At 31.5% G+C, this 25,089-nt stretch overlaps 2 protein-coding genes across 3 annotated transcripts in view; both read left to right on the plus strand.

The window, feature by feature from the left end:
• Positions 1–25,089, plus strand: part of LOC125826403 (deSI-like protein At4g17486) — a 554,011-nt gene that overhangs the window by 116,013 nt on the left and 412,909 nt on the right. The gene's annotated exons all lie outside the window — the stretch shown is intronic.
• On the plus strand, positions 15,447–18,362 carry LOC125826394 (transcription factor KUA1). Its single transcript, XM_049505706.1, has 3 exons — positions 15,447–16,021; positions 17,126–17,334; positions 17,649–18,362. The coding sequence occupies exons 1-3, from the start codon at positions 15,721–15,723 to the stop codon at positions 18,165–18,167; spliced, it is 1,029 nt and encodes a 342-aa protein (XP_049361663.1). The 5' UTR covers positions 15,447–15,720; the 3' UTR covers positions 18,168–18,362.

Genomic DNA, 25,089 nt, shown 5'->3' on the forward strand with positions numbered 1-25,089 from the left:
GGCAGGGAAAGATCTGTATTTGTATTTGTATATACAATTTTCTCTCGCTTTATACAAACACAAACGCAATTTATACATTTGTGTTTGTATAAAGTGAAAGAGGCAATTGAGAGTGGCGAGCGAGATTCTCTGGGGGAGAGAGGCGAATTAAAAGATATGTATATATACAAAATTTTCTCTCATTTTATACAAACACAAACGCTTTTTATACATTTGTGTTTGTATAAAAGTGAGAGAGGCGAGGGAGCCAGCGAGAAACGAGAGTGGAGAGCGAGAATTTCAGGGAGAGAGGCGAATGACAACGGTTTGCTACGAGTTACAATTAAATCAAACTGTGGTTATAACATTTAATTTGAATTAATAGTTTCATATAATTTTCCCATAAAATAATATCAAATTTGAGATTAAATCTACATTATATTTGGTTGAAAGTTAAATTTATCAACCAAAAAAATTGAGAAAATGTTTTAAGAAAACACAAATAGGTTGTTTACATGTTTTGGGAATGGATAAATATCAACATCCCAACATTATTGGATGTCCAGAATCCTCTTGCGGAAAATTATTAAATTATTTTTCAAATATATATAGTTTAATTTTTCAGTTGAAAACAAAAGTAGTTCTGTATAACAATTCCGTACTATCTTCGTTGCAACTTGTTTTTATGTCTCAATGAATTTGATATTGAAAATTGGATCAGATTCATTGCATCCTTGACTTTTAAGTAAAGAAAATTGTACAATATACTATTTTTAATCGTCTCTCCTTTTTATCTTTTTGCCGGACTATTAAATTAAATAAATTTGTGGTGAGCAGTGGAGCCAGAAATTTGGTGAATGGTGTAAATTTTCTTTGTAGTTGTGTTAAAGATGTGCAAAATCAAATATATATATATATATGATTTATAATAACTAATTACATTTAACATATGTACACCACATAATTTTCTGATGAAAGTTATACACCGAACTATCCTTCATCGATCATGACTCCGCCCTAGTGAGATCAATTCTTTTTCTTGAATTCAAATTCGTGACATTCTGATTCAAATAAACATCTCTTGATTATTAAAAGGTAAAAAGTAGAAAAATATTGTTAACCATAGTGTGAGGTTAAGCAAGCTGCCATGGTTAGATAAGTTTACTAGTTTGTTAGAGTCAGTTAAGAGTTTGTTAAAGAACTGTTTTTGTACTTGGTCTATAAATACAACTCTCATGTACTCATTTGCAATAAGTTGTAATAGAGATATAATGAATACAGTTCGTTCCTTCTAGAATTATTTATTCTTCTTCCTTCTTCCTTTCAGTATCAATCTCCATCTATGGAGTCATCATGGTATCAGAGTCTTGTTTAGGTCTGAGGCGAAGAGTAGAACAGTAGTGTTCAAGTGTACAAGCAGTAGAGGAGCTTAGAGTCGAAGGATCTTTGATTCGCAAGTAAACATCCAATCTTCAAACAAACAAGCTGGACTCCATGGGAGATACAACAATAGAAGCAACTGCAAATTCAGATTTGCACACAAATACAGCTGATCGATCAGCTAGTTATGTCGTTCCAACTCTAGATCACAATCATCCTATGTATCTTCAATCAAATGACACTCCAGGTAGCTTTCTAATCTCTCTTCAGCTTACTGGTTTAGAGAATTATGCAATATGGAGTAGATCTATGCGAATAGGTTTTGTAGGCAAAAGCAAATTAGGTTTTATTGATGGAAGGTTTCCTAAATCTAAGTTTGCACCTGAACTGTTTGATCTCTGGAGAAATGTAATGTTGTTGTACTTTCCTGGATAATGAATATTGCTAGACCTGGTTTACTGAGCAATGTAGTCTATTATGGTAATGCTCATAGAGTATGGTGTGATCTAAAGGAGAGATTCGATAAAATCAATGGTGCACATGTTTTTCAACTGCATAAAGAGATACACAGTTTAACTCAAAGAACTATGACAATAACAAACTACTACACCACTTTCAAAGGATTATTGAATGAGTATGACTATATTATGCCCTGCCCAGAGTGTTCATGTGCTGGGTCTAAGAAGTTTCAAGAGCATTGTGAGTATCAACGACTTCTAGAGTTTCTAATAGGGTTGAATGAGACATATGCTGCAGCCAGAGGTCAGATCCTGATGCAAACTCCAACTCCAAATCTAAATAAGGCCTTCTCATTCACCATGGATCATGAGAGTCAAAGGAACTTAGCACACATCAGTAGTGATGGTTCTTTACCAAGGATTGTGGAAAACTCTGCTTTACTGAGCCAGAAAAGAGTAAATGGACCTCTTTTGAGTGGTCACATCAACCATGAGGATGTGGTAGAAGTGGTCAGTATGATAATCAGTTCAATCCATTCAAAGATCAATTATGTTGTGTGAAGTATGTGGTTTTAGAGGACACACCAAGAAACAATGTTTCAAGGGTAAAGGCTATCCAGTTGGCTGGAGATCCAAGAGAAAAACTGGAGGCTCAAATTCCTATGCTAATAATGTTGAAGTTACTTAAAGTGCAGGTTTTCAAAACACTGGAGGGAGTACTGGAGCTAATGTCCCTTCATCACCTGCAGCTTTCTTCATACAAGATTAATACCAACAAATTTTGCATTTGCTGACAAAAAGAAGTGACATTGGTGGAGATCAGTCAACCAGTGAAGAGTAGGCTATTCAGGCTGCTGCTACAGGTATAATTCTCTCTTGTTTAGTGTCAAATTGTTCTAGTAAAAATGGATAATTGATACAGGAACAACTGATCATATGACATCTAGAGTTGAAACACATAAAAATATCTCCATAATTCCCATCTCAGAGAGAAGACAGGTTCACCTTCCAACAGGAAATATAGTCTCAGTCTCACATTTTGGCACCTCACTGCTTGGTGATCAACCTTTGACCAATGTCCTCTATATACCTGCCTTTAACTGCAATTTGTTGTTTGTCTCCTAGTTAACAAAAAATCTTAATTGCATGACAATATTTTTTCCTGATTTTTGTGTTCTACAGGATCTCTCCACTGGACAGGTCAATAGGATTGGTAAATAAGAGCAGGAGCTTTACATTCTAAAAGGAGATATCAGTAGTATACTACCATCTCAAGGGTCATCTAGCAAAGTTCATATAGTTAAAAGTAATGAGTTCAATTCATTATGGCATAGGAGGCTAGGACATGCTCATGTAGATGTATTAAGAAGATCTCTTAATCTTGTTGGTTTGAGTGATGTAATGCAATCTACTTGTATTGTTTGTCCACTTGCTAAACAGACTATGTTTCCATTTCCTGTAAGCAGCCATATTTCTCAGTCCCTGTTTGAACTAATACATTGTAATATTTGGGAGCCCTATAGGGTACCTACTCATAATGGAATGAGATACTTTGTGACAATTGTAGATGACCTTTTTCAGGTTCACCTGGGTGTTTCTTATTGGATCAAAGTCTGACACATTAGTAGTTCTCAGGAATTTCTTAACTCAAGTGAATAACCTGTTTTCCACAAATGTCAAAACCTTCAAAACTGATAATGGGAGTGAGTTTTTTAGCATAGCCTGTCAGTCTATGTTATCTAGTCTAGGGATATCTTATCAAAGTACATGTGTTTATACACCTCAACAGAATGGTGTGGCTGAGAGGAAACACAATACTATCTTAGATATGACTAGGGTCCTCAGGTTTCAAGCTTATTTTCCCTTGAAATTTTGGGGTGAATGTGTCACTACAACTGTGTATATCCTAAATAGACTCCCCTCTAAACTATTATCCTACAAACCATTTTTGAACTGCTACATCATCACCCTCCTTCCTTGTCTCACATTAGAACTTTAATATGTCTATGTTATGCTACATGTCCAAAAATACATGATAAGTTTTCTCCAAGAGCTATACCAGCAGTTCTGATGGGGTATTCCTCCTCACAAAAGGGATATCTTCTTTATAATCTGTATTCTAAATCCTTTTTTTGTCAATAGACATGTTGTATTCAAAGAGGATTTGTTTCCTTTTAAAGATGTACAGACCTTCTCTAATCTTGTATTTTCTATACTCACTCTAACAATACCTGATCCTCTCCCCTTACCAATTCCAAATGTTCTCCCAAATACATCTAGTGCCCTATCATTTCCACCACCCCTCCTATCAATACTCCTACCAGTCATCTTCCTCCCAGTCCTCCTCTCTCTGCTCCTTAAAGAAGGTCATCTAGGGTCTCCAAACCTCCAAACTAGTTGCAAGATTTTGTCACCAAACCCAGCAGTCACACCTGCAACTTTTCAATTTCCAATCACCTTTTTTATGCCAGTCTTTCTCCCTCCCATAGTGCTTGCATCTCTGCATACTCGACTGTAGTTGAACCTTCTTCCTACAAAGAGGCTGCTCTTAATCCTCAGTGGGTTTAGGCCATACAATTGGAGATTGATGCTTTGGTGTCTAATAATACTTGGAGTCAGGTGGATTTACCCCCTGGCAAGAAGCCTATTGGCTGTCGGTGGATATACAAGGTCAAATACAAATCTACTGGTGAGGTGGAGAGACTTAAACCTCGACTGGTTGCTAAGGGTTATAGTCAACAAGAGGGCCTGGACTATGGGGAAACTTTCAGTCATGTGGCTAAAATGGTCATTGTCAGGGCCATAGTTGTTCTTGCAACATCTAATGGGTGGTTTATTCAGTAGATAGATGTTCATAATGCGTTTCTAAATGGTGATCTGGTGGAAGAGGTTTATCTGTCTATTCCTTCTGGTTTTACTAGACAGGGGGGGAATGGTAAAGTCTGCAAACTACACAAGTCCTTATATGGGCTCAAACAGGCTCCTAGACAGTGGAACTTCAAGTTAACACAAGCTTTGATCAATTTGGGATTTCACCAAAGTCACTATGATTATTCTCTTTTTACTAGACATGGTGGTGATGATATTGTTGTTGTACTTGTATATGTGGATGATCTCTTGGTTACTGAGAACAAGTAATGTCTTATACAGTCTACAAAAGATGATCTTCACAGACAATTTAAGATGAAAGACTTAGGAGAACTTAAATTCTTCTTAGGGATTGAATGTGCAAGGTCTAACAAAGGTATTCACATGTCTCAAAGGAAGTATGCCTTAGAATTGATAGCTGAATGTGGTCTAGGGGGAGCTAAACCTTCAGGAACTCTACTAGAGCAAAATCAAAAACTAACATTTGTGAAGTATGATGAATGCATTTCAAAAGGAGAAGAACATGAAGACCCTATTTTACAGGATCCCAGCAGGTACCAGAGATTAGTGGGAAGACTATTGTATCTCACTATGAGTCGACCAGATTTATCCTTTCCAGTACAAGTCTTAAGTCAGTACATGTATAGTCCTAAAGAGTCTCACATGGAAACAATATTGAGGGTAGTCAAGTACATAAAAGAGGCACCAGGCCTTGGGTTGTTGATGCCTGCTGGAGACACTAGCCAACTACTTGTCTATTGTGATTCAAACTGGGGTTCATGCATAGAAACAAGTAGTGATGTTTAGTTAAGCTTGGAGGATCATTAATATCTTGGAAATCAAAGAAATAAGAAACTGTTTCTAGAAGCTCGGCAGAGGCTGAATTCAGAAGTATGGCCAACTGTGCAGCTGAGATTACTTGGTTAGTAGGATTATTTGAAGAGCTTGGAGTCAATATTAACCTTTCTATTACTATGATCTGTGATAGCAAGGCAGCAATCCAAATTGCTGCAAATCCTATCTTTCATGAGAGGATCAAAATATAGACATAGTCACTTTGTAAGGGGAAAAATCAGTCAAGGACTACTGAAAACAGAATTCACACATACACATAACCAGCTTGCATATGTGCTCACAAAGAGCCTTGGGAAAGCCCAACATCAGATACTAGTAAGCAATCTTGATGGATATATTCAAACCATGAGCTTGAGGGGGGATGTTAACCATAGTGTGAGGTTAAGCAAGCTACCATGGTTAGATAAGTTTACTAGTTTGTTAGAGTCAGTTAAGAGTTTGTTAAATAACTGTTTTTGTACTTGGTCTATAAATACAGCTCTCATGTACTCATTTGCACTAAATTGTAATGGAGATATAATGAATACAGTTCGTTCCTTCTAGAATTCTCTATTCTTCCTCCTTCTTCCTTTCAATATCAAGCTCCATCTATGGAGTCATCAATTATCTCTACTTGATCTTTCATATCAATAATTAAACGCAAGATATGTATTTTGGACACATATTTCTCATGTAATTATGGTTAAGTAGTACATATTTTTTATATAAGTTTTAAACTCAAAGGTTAAATTACTTTATTTGGTGTAGTTAAAGTAATATAGTCATAAATTTTTATCAAGAACATTATATATATATATATATATATATATCAAGTAGCTAAAGAAATTTAACATTTACATATTTATACAAATAATTTTAATATTGTATATATAATATAATTTTCTAAGGAAAAAATAATTTGAACAAACCCTAACACCAAATGAGAATATATAACTGAATAGGCATCTATCTATCGTACTAAAATTCTTCATGCTAAGAGTTAAAGCTTAAAGTTAATGATAACATGCAGTTTTTGTTAAAGAATCCAATCTAAAAAAATGAAGAATATATTGATGTTGTGAACTTTTGAGGCACTACACGTTCTTATATACTGGTACAGTGGTACGGAGTCAGGTAAATTTGAGGGTTTCATCCGAATTTCCTTTAGTAAAAAATTATACAATCTATAATAGATATTAATTTTTTTCGATTTCTTCGTGTGCATACTTCTTCATTTTGAATCATCCTAATAAAAAATACTGCCTTCGCGACTGCTAGTATAGTAGTACTAGTTTAGTACCCACATATCCAATGAAAAAATGTATGCTTTTTAGTGCTCTAATTTTAGCTTCTAATTAGCTAGTTAGCTTTAATCTATGAGACGGACAGAAAAATAGGCATAAATTAATTAACTAGTTGGTTGGGATATATATAATAACTAAAAAGTTTTCCAATCATATATTCATATAAAAATATGAAAATTTGTCCAATAAAATAGGGCTAATTAAGTAGATGTTGGTTCCATTTGTTGATAGCATAAATGGTATTTCTATCATCGTGGAAAAAAAGAAAAAGAGAAAATTCTTTGCATTTGTCTTTGACCATCCAATATTTCATCTAAATTATTTTGGTATGATGAAAAGATTTTGTTTGAATTGAAATAGGATAAAAGAAAAAAAGTGACTTTCTTCTTAATTTACTCAATTGGATTGTCTTGATTTTTTCTGTTCATTCAACTTTAGTTTACTTTCCTTCTTCGTGTAAAATAAAAAACCTTCAGATTCGATGTTTGATAGTTGATACTTTCGTATATAGTGGTGAATTTAAAATTTATTTAAGAAATATTAAAATATAAAAAAATAAATTACGTATAAATATGATACTCATACGTAAAAAATTACTTTATCTAACTATACACAGCATAATTTTCCGACCGATCAACCAACTAAACCCAACGTTAGTGGAAAAGCAAACACATTATCTTCAAGAGATAAAAAGGCCATGACTTGAAAATTCCAATAATTTGAGTAGCCACGTGGCAACACAATGTAACTCAAAAAATATATTTTTTTAAAAAGTCAAGGACAACATGTTGAACATCTTTGATTATCTCGAAATGATTCTGTGGGCCCACTATGATTAGTAGCCCTCCAACTAGTCTTTGATCATCACGTGATCATTTCTTTCCTGTCCTTTTTCGTTTTTCCAATACTGTATTTTAAATTAAGAAAAGTATTTTGTTTTAATGTGTTTTGGTTGAAGAATTAGGAAATATTTCTTTAAAATTTGAGGTAAATTTTAATAAAATGAATAGTTCTTTCGCATTCCAAAATTCAATATTAAAGATTGATCGAATGTTTGGTTAAAGCAAAAATTATATTGTAAGGTAAGCATTGATACATCTATAAAAAAAAAAAACTTCTACACATAATTCATAAATAAGATTTATTATTCTCATGTGAAAATAAAAAAAAAAAAAACGTTTTCCTTCAAAAATATTTTTTGGAATAAAATAACTCTATTTACCAAATACACCTGAGTATTACTCTTTGAAAATATTAAGTCCTAATTACTAGAAAATCGTACCCCTCGATTTTCAATTCTTGCAATATTAAAATGTGTTGAGCCTTTTATTTATTTATTTGTTGAAAAGAGAGATGTGGTTTAGAATTAGATACAATGGTCAATATATCTAATAGAGTACTTTGTAGGAATTCGTAAATTTCTCTTAAAAGTAAAACAATATTTACATACGGAAATATAATAATATGTGCTATAGATAAACCAATAATTTAATTTTTGATAGAGCTTCTAGAGTTAGTCGAGATTTTGGATATTGCAAAGATATTGAGTTCAAGGAATTTAAGGGTAAATCTGCAGGATGAGAAGGGCAATCAAACTAGATGAGATTTCTATAAAATTTTAGAAGAATGTAGAAATTAAAGGTGAGTTTGGAATGACTAATTAGATTATTTAATATCATTTTTAGGAAGACTAGAATGTTCGAAGAGTATTGTGCAAAGAATGCAACTTTAATGTCGCATATCACAGGACACATGAGATAAATGAGGAAGTGAGGATCGATACAAATGTCATTCTTAACAGAGGGTTTGTAGCACTACTTGGGTCTATAATCCAAGAATATGGGAAGAATGACGAGCTAAAATGTCTAATCACATTGTATTGAAGCGAGGGTGATAAAATAGATATTTGTGCCGTTTGATGTGATAAGAACATGTCACGGTTCTATTGTGTGGTTGTTAGATCGATTATGTTGTACGGGTGGAGGGTTGGTCACTCAAAATTTCATGTGTCTAAAAGATAAAAATAGTAAAAATGAGAATGTTTTAGATAGGTGTCCGAGCGTACTAGATAAGATAATATTAGAATCGAAGATATACAAACAATTAAATGGAGATAGTCGTCATGGTGGATTAGCGTCTATTTGTTCTCTTACGTACTAACACTACTATGTTAGCATTATCTTATGCTTCCATTTTATTATTACTATAATTTCCTTTACTTTGATAATCTTCAACATTTATATTTTCAAAAAACACTCTTTTTTCTTTGATATATTCACCAGAACTTTTTACTCTTACACTTTCAAATTATTTACAAAAATATATACTTTATTCTTTTCAAATCATTTACAAAAATATATACTTTATCCTTCCTATATTTCACTTACAAACACTTGCAAAAATATATAAATATGTAATTGTTGTTGTTGATTGAAAAGGTTAAAAGATACTAGTACTAAAAAAATATTATTCGATTCCTCATTTAATAAGATAGTGTTAGAAGTACCTTTTATTGTTAGTTTTACTTTTTCTCATAGAGGTGGTCCATGAAAATTTTGATAGGAAAACATAAAAAATAAAAAAAGGAGAAAACTTTGTGATTAGAATTAACCACTTAATTAAGAATAAGATCTAGAGTTTTAATCATTAATCTAAGCCCTAATCTCGCAAGAGTACCATAACTCGATTGGATTAGGATTCACTATTTTTTAATTTTTTATTTCTTATGGGTTACGTCATCGTGTTTAATTAGAGCCGTTAATTGATTATGTGGAGGTTAATTATTTCCACATATTTTGACCCAAAAGTGGGGATCAATAATTAAAAGAGACATAAAAAAGTGGCTGAAGATAAAAGGCTGCAAAATGTGGATAAGTTAGTGATAACGTTTTATAATAAAGTTTTTTTTTTTTTTTAATTTTAAGATAATATAATAAATACGGATATATAGGAGAAAAAGAATTTTCTAAAAATATCTACGCAATGGACGGCCGACCACATTAAAGGGCCCATGTGATGTTCTTTTGCACGCCTTCTTTTTTGACAAATCTGAAAATTACATACATATAAATTACTAATAAATTTAAAATATGTAATAATTCTAAATATAAAAATATTTCCCTAAGATATACTTATGTACAACTACAATAATAATTGTGTAATCTGTGAAATTTGTGGAAAATAGGTAAGTTATCATTGTACCCTTGACTCCAAGAACATTGTAATAAGTATGTCCTCAGTTTATATCTAATTGTCATTATTTTATGTTTCACGCCCTTAAGAAATTAGTTAAATTTATCATTATATTCTTATTTAGTATTTTCTTAAAGTTAAGTTTTCAGTAAATAAATATGATATTAATTTATTTTAAGTGATTAATTTGACCAATAAATAAAAATTAATAACATAATTTTTTTATAATGATCAAATTCATACTTTTAGGGAGAATAACATACAACGATAAAATAGAAAAATAGGAGTATCATTTATATATTGATATTGTGAAATGAAGAATTAAAATGTTAGTAAACATTTTGAAAATAATAATAATTAATTTTGAGAAGATAACTAAAACTAATATTGAGAATAAGATAGTCTTCACTATATTATCTTATTTATTTAACTTTCAAAGTGACGGCTCATGCTCTGTCCCCATCTTGTCGTGTTTGGATCATTCTCATCTGTAATAAATAAAACTATAATATATACTGAAATAACTACAAAAAAAGTGTTTTCTTTTTTGTCAAATAAAAGAACGGATATTTCCGTCGTATCACATAAAAAGTTTACTTTATATTATTGAGATGAAAAGGTTGAAACAAGAAGATATTTTTTGTTTTGTTATTTTCTTGAAAGTTATGTTTTGTTATTTTTTAGAACTTCAAGGGCCATTCTTTTCGAATGTGTTAAAAGAATGAAAAAAATTTGGTGGTTGATTGAAAACAATCTTTCTATTCGACTTATAATGATTAATGTTATAATTTTATGATAAAATTGAGTAATCATTACATATATACTCCTATGATATTTCATCCACTAAGAGTCACAATATATTTTAAGTATTTATATGAACAAATCGAAATATATTTAATATGGTAATTTGGTATTTAATGACGAAATACGGAACAAGGACTTTAAAACATTTTTATTCCTAAAACATTTCACATTAAAATAATTTAGAATCTCATGTGCAATTTGCTCATAATTTTGTGGATGTGAATGAGAGACATGTAGGTGCATTCTCACCTTCATGCTTGAGTGGGTTAAAAGTACGGAATGTATTCCACCGAATGCTTCTTTAGTTTCCTAGCTAAAATTAAGATTGTATATAAAAAGAGTGATTGATTATACTTAATTAAGAAAGAGAACCTAAATTTGTACGGCAAAAGCACTTAATGATGGGTTAAATCAAATACTTTTGTTGTCTAATCATCTACTAATTGATGTTACCCTAACATGGTTTTATTTCTTGCTTAAACAATGTTGATTGTGGTGGATGAATAAAGAATATTCCCATCTTGTGTTATAAAATGGTTCCCATTAATTTTATTCATTTCTTGTGGAAAACTATACCATTTTAAGAATTACCCTAGCTCGAAGAATGGTATCATTCATAAGGGATTGTAAATTTACTAAGTAAACTTTACACTGAAATAAGTTGTGATTTAAGTTTAAAATATTTATATTACTATTAGGGATTGGAAGTTGGGGGCGGATCTAGAGGATTGATTATTGGTTAATGTAAATTTAAAAGTTTTTTTAGATGGATCTGAAAAAATTGATAGCACTTTGAGTGATCTTTCGATTATTAATAAATTTTAATTTTAATTCTTGCAATATTTAACTAGGCAAAATTTGACTTTCAATTATTTGAAAGGTACAATTTTGATTCTTTTATTTGTAAATAGTCTAAAATTTTCTAAAGTACTTATCGCTAAACCATTTAGTTACACATGCATTGTGTTAAAGTTGTGTTGTTACATATATGAGTGCAATGTGCTTCTAAAATTAATTTATATATAACATTCTAGTTCCTACATAAAAAAGATTAAAATTACACGTTCAAATAATTAAAAATAATAATAACTAAATATCAAAGGAATCAAAATTAAATTTTAATAATAATTGAGGGGGACTAAAAAATAATTATCCTATCAATTAATATTTATTTGTAAATTTAGTTATTTTTATCATATTAATTTAAAGTTCTTATGGAATCACTATAAAATTCTATCGTGAAACTTTAAATTTTGAATTCGCGAAGATATTTCCTCTTCTATAGTCTATACTAATGAAACTTTTATTCTTTAAATACTAACCAAACTAAATTTAGGAAGAGGAAAAGAGAACCCCAAAACGACATGATAATCTTTTTTTCATTTTTATGTTAAAGTGTATCAAACAACATGATTATATTTTCTTTAAGAAATTAGAAGTTACTATTTCTTTATCCCTATTTTTTTAGTCTTTTGTTTTTAATACCATACAAAAGCCTACCGCAATTATAGTTACGTGCCTAATTATCTGACTGAACGTAAATGATAAAAACATAGAATCTTTTATTTCGGCTAGAAAAAGATTTCCATTAAAACATTCCATTTTATTTGGAGTCTTTATATATGGATAAGGCAAAGTAATCTATTTTTTCCCCTTACTCTTTCTAATGAATTCTGAGCACCGACAATGCATAATTCTTTTTATTCCATTTGGTAAAATTTACTTATTATAAAAGATATTGACGTTTTTTTCAGATGATTCAGTTAATTTGGACTTTTGGAGGACGATGCGGATGATTTGGGATCGATTCCATCAGAATGTCTTTTGAGTTGAGTCTGCCGTATAGAGTTTTGTTGAGTGTGGTTTACATCCTCTGTGATATTACGTGTTTGGTTAAACTTTTGAGAAATAAAATATATTTGTTTATATATTTAAAAAGAATAAGGTGTTTGACTAAGCTTTTGGGAGATTAATAATATTTATTTTTTCCCAAAAAAAATCATTTTAAAAAAAGTGAGGTATTTGACTAAATTTTCGGGGAGACAATAAATGTTAATGGGATAAATAACACTTTCGAGAAAAACATACGTAATAGCAACTTTTAGAAGTTTGGGTAAAATACAAATTAATTCTTACATTTTTTTTAAATAATAAAAAAACATTTTTTAAAATTAATTAATTTTTAAAAGCTTAATCAAACCTAAACATGTTGATATTAAAATTAGTCAATCTCCATTTAATTACTAATTAAATTGCTGTTATTCCATACTATTAATATTTCAAATACAACATACTTTTTACATTATTTTTTTTCAAACACATCTTTCAATTGATTAAAGATTAAAAATATATTTCGTCATCTAACATGTTCTTGAATTAATACAGCAAGTAATTTTCAACTGTCAATGTCTTAAAAAAGCAATTAAATTCTTCAAAACCCCATAAAAAATCACGTGATTCACTATATTGTTGGAAGTACCAAACAACCAATTAAGGGGTCAATTTATTTATTTTTGGTTTCAATCACTCGAAACAAATCAGAATTGTCCCTCTATTATTGAGGGACATCCTTGTTCTTCTCTCATCATCATCATCATTATTATTATTATTATTATTATTATTATTATTATTATTATATTAAATATACATGCAAAATAAATTCCACGTCTCATTAATTATATAAAGAGTTAGATAAGGATATATTTTATTTTATTTTGTCTTTTAGCCTAAGTAGTAAAAGCAAACAAAATTTCCTTTGGACTAAAGTCTTTAACGTAATTTCCACAAACTTTGGTTGTCATTATTTGATCAATTCTTCTCCATCTACTACGTAGTATACTTTTTAGACGTGTTTGACCTATCAGTATTCTAAATTTCTTTGCCTTGACATAAAAAGTTTTTCAAAAAAAAATAAGAGAGTATTATCTCCCATGAAAATAAGTTAAAATAAATTAAATAAGTGATATTTTCTATTGATTGATCTACTTTCATCATCTTGAGAGTCTGTTTAGATTGATTTATTTTAAATGATTTAAGTTAGAACAGCTTTTAAATATACTTATTTTTAAGTCAAAATAATAAAAATAAGCCATTAACTATAAATTAGACTTTAACTTATAAGTCATAAGCTATAAATCTAGTCAAAAAGTTCTAACTCTCCGCCCACCTTGCCTAGACTATGGTCAAAATAATATTATTCTACTTATTTTCAAAATATAAAAAATAAGTACTTAATTATTTATTTTTAATGAAAATATTTTTCTTGAAAAACATCTTCTCCCTTTCATATCAAGCACACCTTCAAACATTAAAATATTCCACACGTTTTTGCAATATTAGTCTTGTGGATTACAAATTAGGGTAGGGAATATTAGTACTAAAATTTGACTTGTTTTTCTTGCTAGCTAGGACATGTACTTATGTTGTGAACGAAAGAATATTTAGCTCAAATACGGCACTTATAATTATCAAAACTTACAATTATTTGAAGGAAATCAATTTCATAATGATATCTAATCAATTTAATTATTCCCAAAAATAATATTTGTCGGTCTAACTTTAGAAAATTTGAGGGTACTACCAAGGAGGTAATGTAGATGCTAGTAAAATTAAGACTGCAATTTCATCTTTGGGGAATAACCTAAAATATTTCATTGTACAATTATTTACTTAAAATCATTTTTAAACGTTTGATTGAGTTAAAATGTGTTGTTATATGTAAATTGCTTTAAACAAGATTTGTGTGATGAATTCGATCAAAAAATTAAAGCATGTATGAAATTTCGAACCTATGCCTCAATCACCCTGGCAGGTGTGTTTAAAATATGTTTTGAACTATGTACTGATAAGAAAAATTATCAATGGCTAATAAATTAGCCAAATTACTTCTTCTATTATTAATTGGGTAAAATATAGCAATGTAGAAAAATACATTTTAGCAATTCAAGTCAAACACTATAAAATAATTTCAACAAGAAAAAAGTCTCTTTTTTTGGAAAAACATTTGTGCATTACCATATATAGTTTCCCTTTATTTTCAAACTGTTTGACCAATATGTGAAAATGCCTTTTAAAACTAACCATACATTTAATGAATAAGCATAATTATTTAAATAATCTTACCAAATAGATTTGGTTTGTAAACACATCATTACAGACTTCCTTAGAATAACTCAATATCCAATTGATCACAAAATCAAATCATATATCAAATGTTTGAATAAGTAAAAAGTTTAATTATGTGAAAAAACTTAATAGAAGACTTTATTTAGACATATAATGAAAATAACTTAATAGAAGACTTTATTTAGAAATATAATAAAATGAAAACAACTTAATAGAATACTTTATTTAGAAATATAATAAAAATAAAATCAAAATGACTAGATTTTTTTTTTAAAGGGTAGATTTTTCACAAACATGTGTCTCCACTAGATGGAATATAAATTAATAAACTACATTATCTAAATCTACAAAATATATAATTCCTATATTACCCAAAAATGAAGCCACCTACCCTCACATAATTACCAAATTGCCACCTTATCTCTACCTTAAACCTAAATATATTTTTTTTGTTCCTCATTTTATATTGTCCTGTCCTTCCTCCTCTCTCTCTCTCTCTCTCTCTCTTTGTAAGCATTTTTTTTTCTTCCTCAAAAAATCAACTTTCTCTCACTATATATCTATATATCTCTATAGTTTCGATTGTAGCAAAAAAAAAAAAAAACTTTAATTATATAGGACCTTAATTTCCCCAAAAAATCAGAACCCCAGAATCAGTTCTTGTTCTTCTTGTTGTTGTTTTTCTTGGATCATGTAAAAAAGACCCATTTGGATTTGGATCTTGATTTGGGGATTTGATTGAATTGGGTTTTGATTGGAATTCGGGTTTTTCAGCCATGACCCGTCGATGTTCACATTGTAGTACCAATGGACATAACTCAAGGACTTGTCCTAATAGAGGTGTGAAGTTGTTTGGGGTCCGATTGACTGATGGGTTGATCCGAAAAAGTGCTAGTATGGGTAATTTGACCCATTTTGCTAGTGGAAGTGGAGGTGGTAGTACACCTCTAAACGGTGTCGTTCATGACTCACCTGGTGATACACCTGATCATCCTGCTGTTGGTGGTGGCTCTGCTGATGGTTATGCTTCAGAGGATTTTGTTGCTGGTTCTTCATCTAGCCGTGAAAGGAAGAAAGGTTTGATCTTTTTTGAGTTTTGATAAGTTTTCTTGTTTTGGGTGTTTGTGAAAATTGCATTTTTGTGGTTCTTGATTGCTTTAAATGCTTATAAAGCTGATTTTTTTATTTTATTTTATGAATTGTGGTTAAAGTTTTAATTTTTAGAGTTTTGGTGTTTGGTGCTGTTGTTGTTGTAGATGAACGAAAAGAGATATGTTATGAACATGTTTTTTCAAGTTGATGAGTTTAATCTGTAATTTTGTATGTATTGAAGAAAACAAAAGATCTTGGGAGCTTTCTGTTTGGCAAAAGTGGACCTTTTTGCTCAATTCAATTTGTTGTCAACTAGTAATTCAATCAAAGAATGTGGTTCTTATTCTTTTTGTTTCTTATTGCAAAACCTTGCCAGTTTATGAATTGGGTTTTTTTCTAAGTTCCTTATTTTTTTATATTTGAGTTAACTCATTTAATTACTCTTGTCGATAGAATGCGATTATGAGTTTTAGGTCAAGTTATTTTATTCGGTCACATTCCTCTTTGGCTCAGTAATTCAGACATAGCATAAAAATGATTGATCATAAGGCTTTATTTGAGTTGCTTGAAATTCTAATTTACTATCTTCTGGTGTTGTTTGAATGACTTGTTAGACATCCATTTGACCTGCTCTGTTAAATGAACACTGAGAATTTCGTTGGCATAATGCTTGAGCTCCCTGCAATTTTTTCTCTCTTCTGATGATTTTTACAATGTGAAATGGGTGGAGATTTGTGCATTCTTAACAATCTATTCTCATTTCTAGAGAGAGAGTGTGTGAGTGGATGAAAGTGACCTGTATTTTCTTTCTTAGCTGTATTAAGCTTTGTAGATTTGCTACTCTTCATCCTTTGCAGAAGCACTTCTCATTTCGGAAATTTTGATTTTCAAATTATTAAATTTTTTCTCCTTTATGGTGGTTATGTTTTTTCAGAAGTGCTGAAGTTGATATAATTCCTCATATTGCTTCTGATGAATTTATATTGCAATTGGTTTTCTTGCTATGTTGGTTCTTGAAATTACTGTTTTGTTTTTGTTTTTGAAACTGGTAACATTGGATCTTGAAATAACTTTAAAATATAATTGCAGGGGTTCCCTGGACTGAGGAGGAGCATAGGATGTTTCTACTTGGTTTGCAAAAACTCGGTAAAGGTGATTGGCGTGGAATTGCTCGTAACTATGTGATCTCTAGAACACCCACCCAGGTGGCAAGCCATGCCCAGAAATATTTCATTAGGCAAAGTAATATGTCAAGGAGAAAAAGACGCTCCAGTCTGTTTGATATTGTTGCTGATGAAGTAAGTAAATTCTCACTTATAGATAATTATAATAATGTGCCCCTTAAAGTTTTATAGACCTTAATTGTCACCATGAAATTGTGAACTTGTTATTTTTCATAAAAGGTGTTGTCTTTTGTTCTATCTTAATGATTCTCTATTACTATAGTTCTCTTGCAAAATTATCATTTTAGTTCTGTTCCATACTGCTATCATCTGCTATGTCAAAGACACACATGCCTGTATGCTCTACCATCATACTTTTGGATTGAATATGTTTCCAGTGAATTTTCTTGTAATGTTTATTTATTTTTTTCTTTTTGTTAATACCATAGTCGGGGGACACTCCAATGGTATCAAGGGATTTCCTCGCAGATGATCCTGCACAAGCTGAGATGCAAAGCAACAATCTGTTGCCTCCTACTCCTGCTGTGGATGAAGAATGTGAATCAATGGGTTCAGCAGCTTCTGCCAACTCCATCGATGGGGAACATGCTCTTCCTATACCAGAAAGCTCACAATATCAGCATCCACTTGTTTATCCTGCTTATGTTGCTCCATTTTACCCGATGCCTTATCCATGCTGGCCAGGTTACACTGCAGAGCCAGCAATAGCTGAGACCCATGAAGTTCTGAAGCCAACAGCTGTTCATTCAAAGAGTCCAATTAATGTTGATGAGCTGGTTGGTATGTCAAAGCTAAGCTTAGGTGAATCCATTGGTGATGCTGCCAAGCCACCTTCTCTGTCACTAAAGCTGGTCGAGGGCTCCTCCAGGCAGTCAGCTTTCCATGCTAATCCGTCATCTGGTAGCTCAGGCATGAACTCTAGCCACAATCCAATCCATGCAGTTTAGTGGGGTGCATTCACATGATATGTTTCCTGTTAATATATGAAAATGTTCTCTAGTTTGGTTGGTTAGTTATAGTTCTATTTGTTGGGTCGATCTTAATAAGACTGTTTAGGTGTTAACTGCTTAGTTGGCAATACTCATAGCTTTGTAGGCACTCTTGTTTTGAAGTATTCAAGTTGTTGACTTTGAGTCGAAAAATTTCCTTCTCCTGCTTGATATTCTTTTAATTGTTGGTTTAGATTGTCACAACTGTGATTATCGAGATAGTGGAAGTCCATTTTTCCAGCTTAAATTTAAAGAAACAGGGTTTCTTCGTTCTCTGCCTGTTTCCCTAATCTGGCAGCGCACGTAAAAGTTTGTGGAGATGTGAAACTGTAGTTCTGTGGATGAATCGATTATTAAATGAAGTTGTGTGCAAGTATTTTTTAGCCAAGTAATAGTATCAACTTGTCAAAGAGTATGACTAGTACATAATGAAGATAGTAAAGAGGGTGATCCTATCTGAGCTTTATATCTTGATAAGGTGCTACGGAGTCTTCTTGGATCTGAATGTTGGGATCCCATCTTAATATATTCCGGTATAGAAGTTCTGTACTGGGCTGTTGATAAGTTCATGTGGAGAAAGCGAAGGACGAGTTAAAGATACTGGTTTTCTGTCTTTCCTTGTAGGTATGACTCCTGAAGGAACTGAGCAACAGTAAACTGATGCAGCCAATACCATGTCATGCATGCAATTCGAGCCACGCACCAGCTACTGTGCGAATAGAAGGAATGATAGAGAAGGTCGAATGATATTAGAGAGGTCAACGACATTGGACCAAGTTTTGGCGTCGTACTATGCAGAATTTTAGCATGGTTGGAAATGTGATGTTGAGAAGTCTTGGAATAGTCAGTGACATGTTTGTTGGATGCATTTTAAGTGGAGATTTAGCTTTCATCTGCAATTTGAGTTTTGCAGAAATCCCATTAGTGTTTAGGAAAATGAATGCTATGATGGAAAGGAAAGCCTAGCATTAAATTGGGTGAACTGTGGATGGTCTGCATTTAAGACACTGAAAAAGTGGTAGTAGAAAAGATGCTAAGTATCTTCTTGCAATATTTGCCATAAGTGAAATAGTCAAGTTGTGCGCAAGCTGAAAAGATGTTATGCGACACTAAAAGATTTATTGAAGTTCATAGTTGGACTTAGTGGAAAGAGTTACTTGGTGAATGTGGCATAGTGGACCCTGTGAAATAATTGAGTTGTGCGCAAGTTGAAAAGATATTATGCGACACACTAAAAATCTATTGAAGTTCATATATAGTTGTACTCGGTGGATCGAGTTACCTAGTTAATGTGTTGATGGGATAGTGGGCCCTGTGAAATAGTCGAGTTGTGTGGAAGCTAGTTCAGACACTATCTTTATCAAACAAAAAGTTGGTGGGGGATGGTGAGACCTACTAAAAGATCTATTGAAGTGCATAGTTGTACTCGGTGGAAAGAGTTACCTGGTGAATGTGTTGTTGAGGATAGTGGGCCCTATGAAATGGTCGAGTTGTGTGGAAGCAAGTTCAGTGGGACCTCTGAAATAGTCGAGCTGTATGGAAGCAATGTTTGTATCTGTAGTTATGGATCATCTATATGAGAAAAGCTTAAGCTGTGAAATAGAGAATTAAATCCCCTCTAACCAAAGATTAGATATGTAGGTGCTTACTATTAAATTATCAATTGCTTGTTTACTTAATTTTTACTATATTGTTTGATTCTAGAGAAGTACTTTTCAATATTTCTTGAACAATTCCAGTAAAATGTGACCTTATATATAATTGATTACATGCAAAAAAATGAGTTCATATTAAAGTACCATCTACAATTCAAAACTTTAAGATTTAATACTTATATTTTTCTTCAATGAATATCATTCAAGATACAGTAATATTTTTTTCGATTCGTGTTATCGGTTTTGATTTGAACAGCCCATATTTAGTAATGTAAGTCGGTTGGACTAGAGATGTGTTAAAATGGACTGGCCCAACAGAACTCACGTGGGCTATAGATTTTATATGTCCAATCCAATGTAACTCCAACCACAATCATTTGAAAGGTTGAGTTGCTCATGGTAGATTTGTCCATGAATATAATTTTAGAGGCGTCAAATAGGTGGGTTGAACTGAATTTAGGCGAGTCAAAATGGATTGAGTTAATTAATTTTGCACCTCTAAAGCTAACTACGATAAACTCTTATTCATTCTGTTGCGTCTGCCATTAAAGTTCAAACATAGTCCACGTTAATAATTTCTTTCAATTGTATATCTAGAAGACTAACACTTTGTTTGAATAGTTGTGTACTTGCTTACTAATATATCGACAGTATGTTTGCACATGAGCGTGTGATCTATTGGTCATTGAAGTGTGAGTTGAGAATCATGAAGTCTCGTAGAAAGTACCTGTAGAATTAGTGAAGGTGTGCAAACTGATTCTATATTGGAGTTATAAAAAAAAGTCATATACTCTCTTTGTTTCATTTTCTTGGTCTTACTTTTTGTTTTAGTTAGTTTTGAAATGATTGTTTCTATTCTTTTTTTACTACTTTTTTATTCTAGCTTTTCTATTTGAGAAGTTTAAAACCACAAGATTAAATGACATTTTGATAAATTTTACGTATCTCAAAGATCATAAGATTCAAAAAGTTCTTTTTATCAAGTAAAACTTGGATATATAAACGAGAAGAAATCACCAAAAAAAATTGGGCAAAATATTATCATCATAGAGTTTTGAGTTTGGCATTATGTCAACTTCTCATGTTTTTAGTGATGATAAATAAGTCGGCCTTCCTATGACATTGCTTTAAATACGATTCTTAAAGGTCCCCAAAATAGTATAATTTCTCGTTTTATATTAGTTGATCATTTCTGTAAAAATATTTATTTCATATTAATTCTCTATTTTATTAAATAAAAAAAGTATTAATTAAAGTTTTTCTACATTATCCTTACAATTAATTCTTTTGAAAGTATTCACATCTATTTATAAACAATTCCCAAGAAATCTTTTCTTACTGATAATTTCTTGATGTATATAAAAGGGAGAAGTTCAAAAATACCTTTAACGTATAGGAAATGGCTCAAAAATGTCCTTCCATCCACATATTTGAATAAAAAATGCCCTTAAGGTTAAGTTTAAGCCTAAAATTACCCTTCCTTTTAACAGAAGCTGATGTGGCATAAATGATTTTTTAAAATTAATTATGTGGCATTATTTTTAGTATAAATTATAGGAACCACATATTATAAGTACTAAATAACATTCTATCCCTTCTAGTTTTTTATTTACCAAAAATCCCTTAAAAATAATGTTTGCGGGATACATAGCGTTGTGCACGGGATACATTAGGTTTGATACATTCCACATAGCGGGATACATAGCGTTGTGCACGGGATACATTAGGTTTGATACATTCCACATAGCGGGATACATAGCGTTGTGCATGGAATATATGCGGGATACATAGCGTTGTGCACGGGATACATAGCGTTTGATACATTCCACATAGCGGGATATATAGCGTTGTGCACGGGATACATAGGTAAAATAAGGGATTTTTGAAATTTTTGAAATAAGTAGGGATAAATGGATATTAAGGTAAGTAAATGAGTATAGTTAAGTAATTTGTCCTTATTTTTATTTATACACATGCAATTAACTAAACCCAATTTTTTTCACAGTCATACTCGTTAACCCAAACCCATTTCTAATTAAAAGACCCAATACTTTCTTCATTTTCCTTCTCCAAAATTATTTGGAGGAATTAATAAAGTACAGATTTTCAAGATATGTTGAATTTTACTTGGTTTTCAATATTAAAACAGGTTAACATCAGTCCCGTCTTCTAGCAAAGCCTTGTACATTATATTTGTCCCACTGACTCTCAAGATGTAAGCAGTGTTTCTAATTCGAGTTCTCTTTCTCCATCAACGTTACTAATTCACCTGTTTTCTACTCTGTATGCACTTGGATGCTTCTGATAACTTGTCGACAAGTCAGATTCTGCTGATGATTGAGATTTTTCGCTTTTTGACTTGGATACTTCTGATAATTCTCGCCATCTCCATGCTTTTGTTTTCTTAAACAAGTTCATGACCTTAACCAGTTATACTCTTCCGAGGATGATGCCCAACACTTTATTAATTCACCAAATAATTTTGGAAAAGGAAGATGAACAAGGGTTAATGAGTATCATTGTGAATGAAATTGGATCTAATTAATTACATGTGGACCAATAAAATAATACCACATATTTAATTAAAGAATTTTTTATGCCACATCAATTTCTGTTAAAAAAAAAGGGTAATTTTAGGCTCAAATTTAACCTTAAGGGTATTTTTTATCCAAATAGGTGGATGAAAGGGCATTTTTTATCCAATAGGTGAAATGAGGGTATTTTTGAGCCATTTCCAATACGTTAAGGGCATTTTTTTTTACCCTTTTTCGTATATAAATGATATATTAAAGGGATAAGGGTCAAAAATACCCCTCAACTTTGGTTTATTGTTTGACTTTGCCCATGCTGTTAAACGAAAGTTAATTTTACCCCTACTGTTACTAATTTCACCATATATACCCCTCATTTGACGGAAAGTCCCAAATTAACCCGAGTTCTTAACAACGACCCATTCTCCATTTTAAACCCAATCCCCCGACCCATATAACTCATTCTCTCAAATTAACTTGAATCCTCCATTGAAGCCCTGTCAACTACTTCAAACAATCATCAATCTCCTCTCTTCGTCCCCCAAATCCTCTCTCCGATCCTACCTTCCTCACCTCACTCCTCCTATTATCCACTCCTACCCAAATCATCACTCTCTTCTCTTCACCTCTTAAGAAATTGACCAACAGAAAACATAACTGTTGTGCATAATTCTTCCAAATATCTTAACACAGTTATGCCATCTTGAGATGTCGAAAACAAATTCCACTATAAGGTTTTCAGGAACAAAGCATGAAGTAACTAAAGCACTTTCAATACTTGAATTGCTGCTGTAACATCGTCTATACATCCACCAGCACCCTGAAAGTGAACCAATACGATCACATTATGAAAGAGTCAATCCAAAATTTAAAGTTAGTTGCTTCATAGCATCTCTGTTTGACAATGAAAGTTGACTTAAAATAGATAAAATGAATTAAAACATCAAAAACATATATAATTGGAATTGAATACACAGATCAATTTTCATACAGTATTAACTATAAAAGCTTATATTTCTTCTTTTCTCACGTCTAGATCTTGACAAGGATGAAGCTATTTATACATATTTCGAGAGAGACCTTTTGGAGAACGAAAGTGGCAGCGAGAAACGCTCGTTTTTGCTGAACGGAGAACTTTCTCATTCGACGGCGAGTGATATCCAACGTCGACCTGTACGACGACGAAGAATGTCGAAGTCGGAGTGAGGTGAGGAAGGTAGGTTGGAGAGAAGATTTGGGGACGAAGAAAGGAGATTGGTGATTGTTTGAACTAGTTGACAGGGCTTCAATGGAGGATTTGGGTTAATTTGAGAGAATGGGTAAAAGGGAATGGGTTATACGGGTCGGGTATTGGGTTTAAAATGGGGAATGGGTCATTTTTAAGAATTCGGGTTAATTTGAGTCAATTTGGGAATTTCCATCAAATAAGGGATATATATGATGAAATTAGTAACAATTAGGGTAAAATTAACTTTAATTTAATGACAAGGACAAAGTCAACTAATAAACTTAAGTTGAGGGGTATTTTTGACCCTTTTCTCTATATTAAACTGAAGGAATGTTACTAAAAAGCATGCTGGAAGACGCTTTAAGTGGACGTCATAATCTGTCAATGTCTTGGACCATTTTTTCCTTGAGATTTCCTTATTATCTTTCGTGTGAATTCCACGGAGTCAAAAGCAAATATTATACTACTCTTATATATTGCCAAATAGTCAATCCTAGTTTCATTTTCAAAGTTTTAAGTACTTTTTTTTTGTCCCTTAGTTGTCATTTTTTTTTCCCCATAATAGGATCTTTAAGAAACTATAAATTAAAAGTAATTTTTTTTATTAGTTTATCTTTAGCTTCTTTTTTTTTCAATGTAATTAATTTTACTTTCAATGACAATAGTTTTAGGGAAAATCAAAGTAAAAGTTACTCCTTATGTCCAATTTACGCGACACATTGTCTTTTAGTTGAATGTTAAAAAAGAATGATATATTTTTATATTTTGTGATAATTTAACTTTAAAATACTCATATTTCCTTTAAATGGGATGATTTAGTCGCACAAATATTTATAAGTTGTTTTAGACTATAAATTTCAAATTTCATTCTAAACTCCATACCAAGTCAAATAACATCACATAAATTGAGATGGAAATGCCAATTAATTCTATCTTAATTTTATAAATTAATAAATATTTTGGGTGACATTTTAAATCAAAATGACAAGTGCTCCCTCCGTTCCTATTTATATGTCGTCATTTTAGATTTCATGTCCCTTAAGAATCTATGTAAGTTACTATTGTACTCTTATTTAGTGTTCTCTTGAAGTCAAATTTTCAATAAATGAACATAAATTAATTTATTTTGATTAATAAATTGGCCAATAAACATGAATTAATCATTTAGTATTCTTATATTGGTTAAATTCATATTTTCAAGGCTAATAACTCTTAAGGTTAAAAATAGAAGAAATAGTGTTATTTATGTACTGATTTTGTAAAATGACAAGTATTAAGTAACATCTATTTTAATTAGTAAGAATATGAGTCTGAAGGAGTAGTAACTACTAGCTAGAGTTGGACTGGAGTTTGTATTTATTAATGATATATATATATATATATATATATATATATATATATATATATATATATATATATATATATAAAATAAAATATCTTCAGACCAGACAAAATTAAGTTGATGG

Source organism: Solanum verrucosum, unplaced genomic scaffold (genome assembly GCF_900185275.1).
Source record: "Solanum verrucosum unplaced genomic scaffold, falcon-dt-bn FXZP01000060.1, whole genome shotgun sequence".
NCBI lineage: Eukaryota > Viridiplantae > Streptophyta > Magnoliopsida > Solanales > Solanaceae > Solanum > Solanum verrucosum.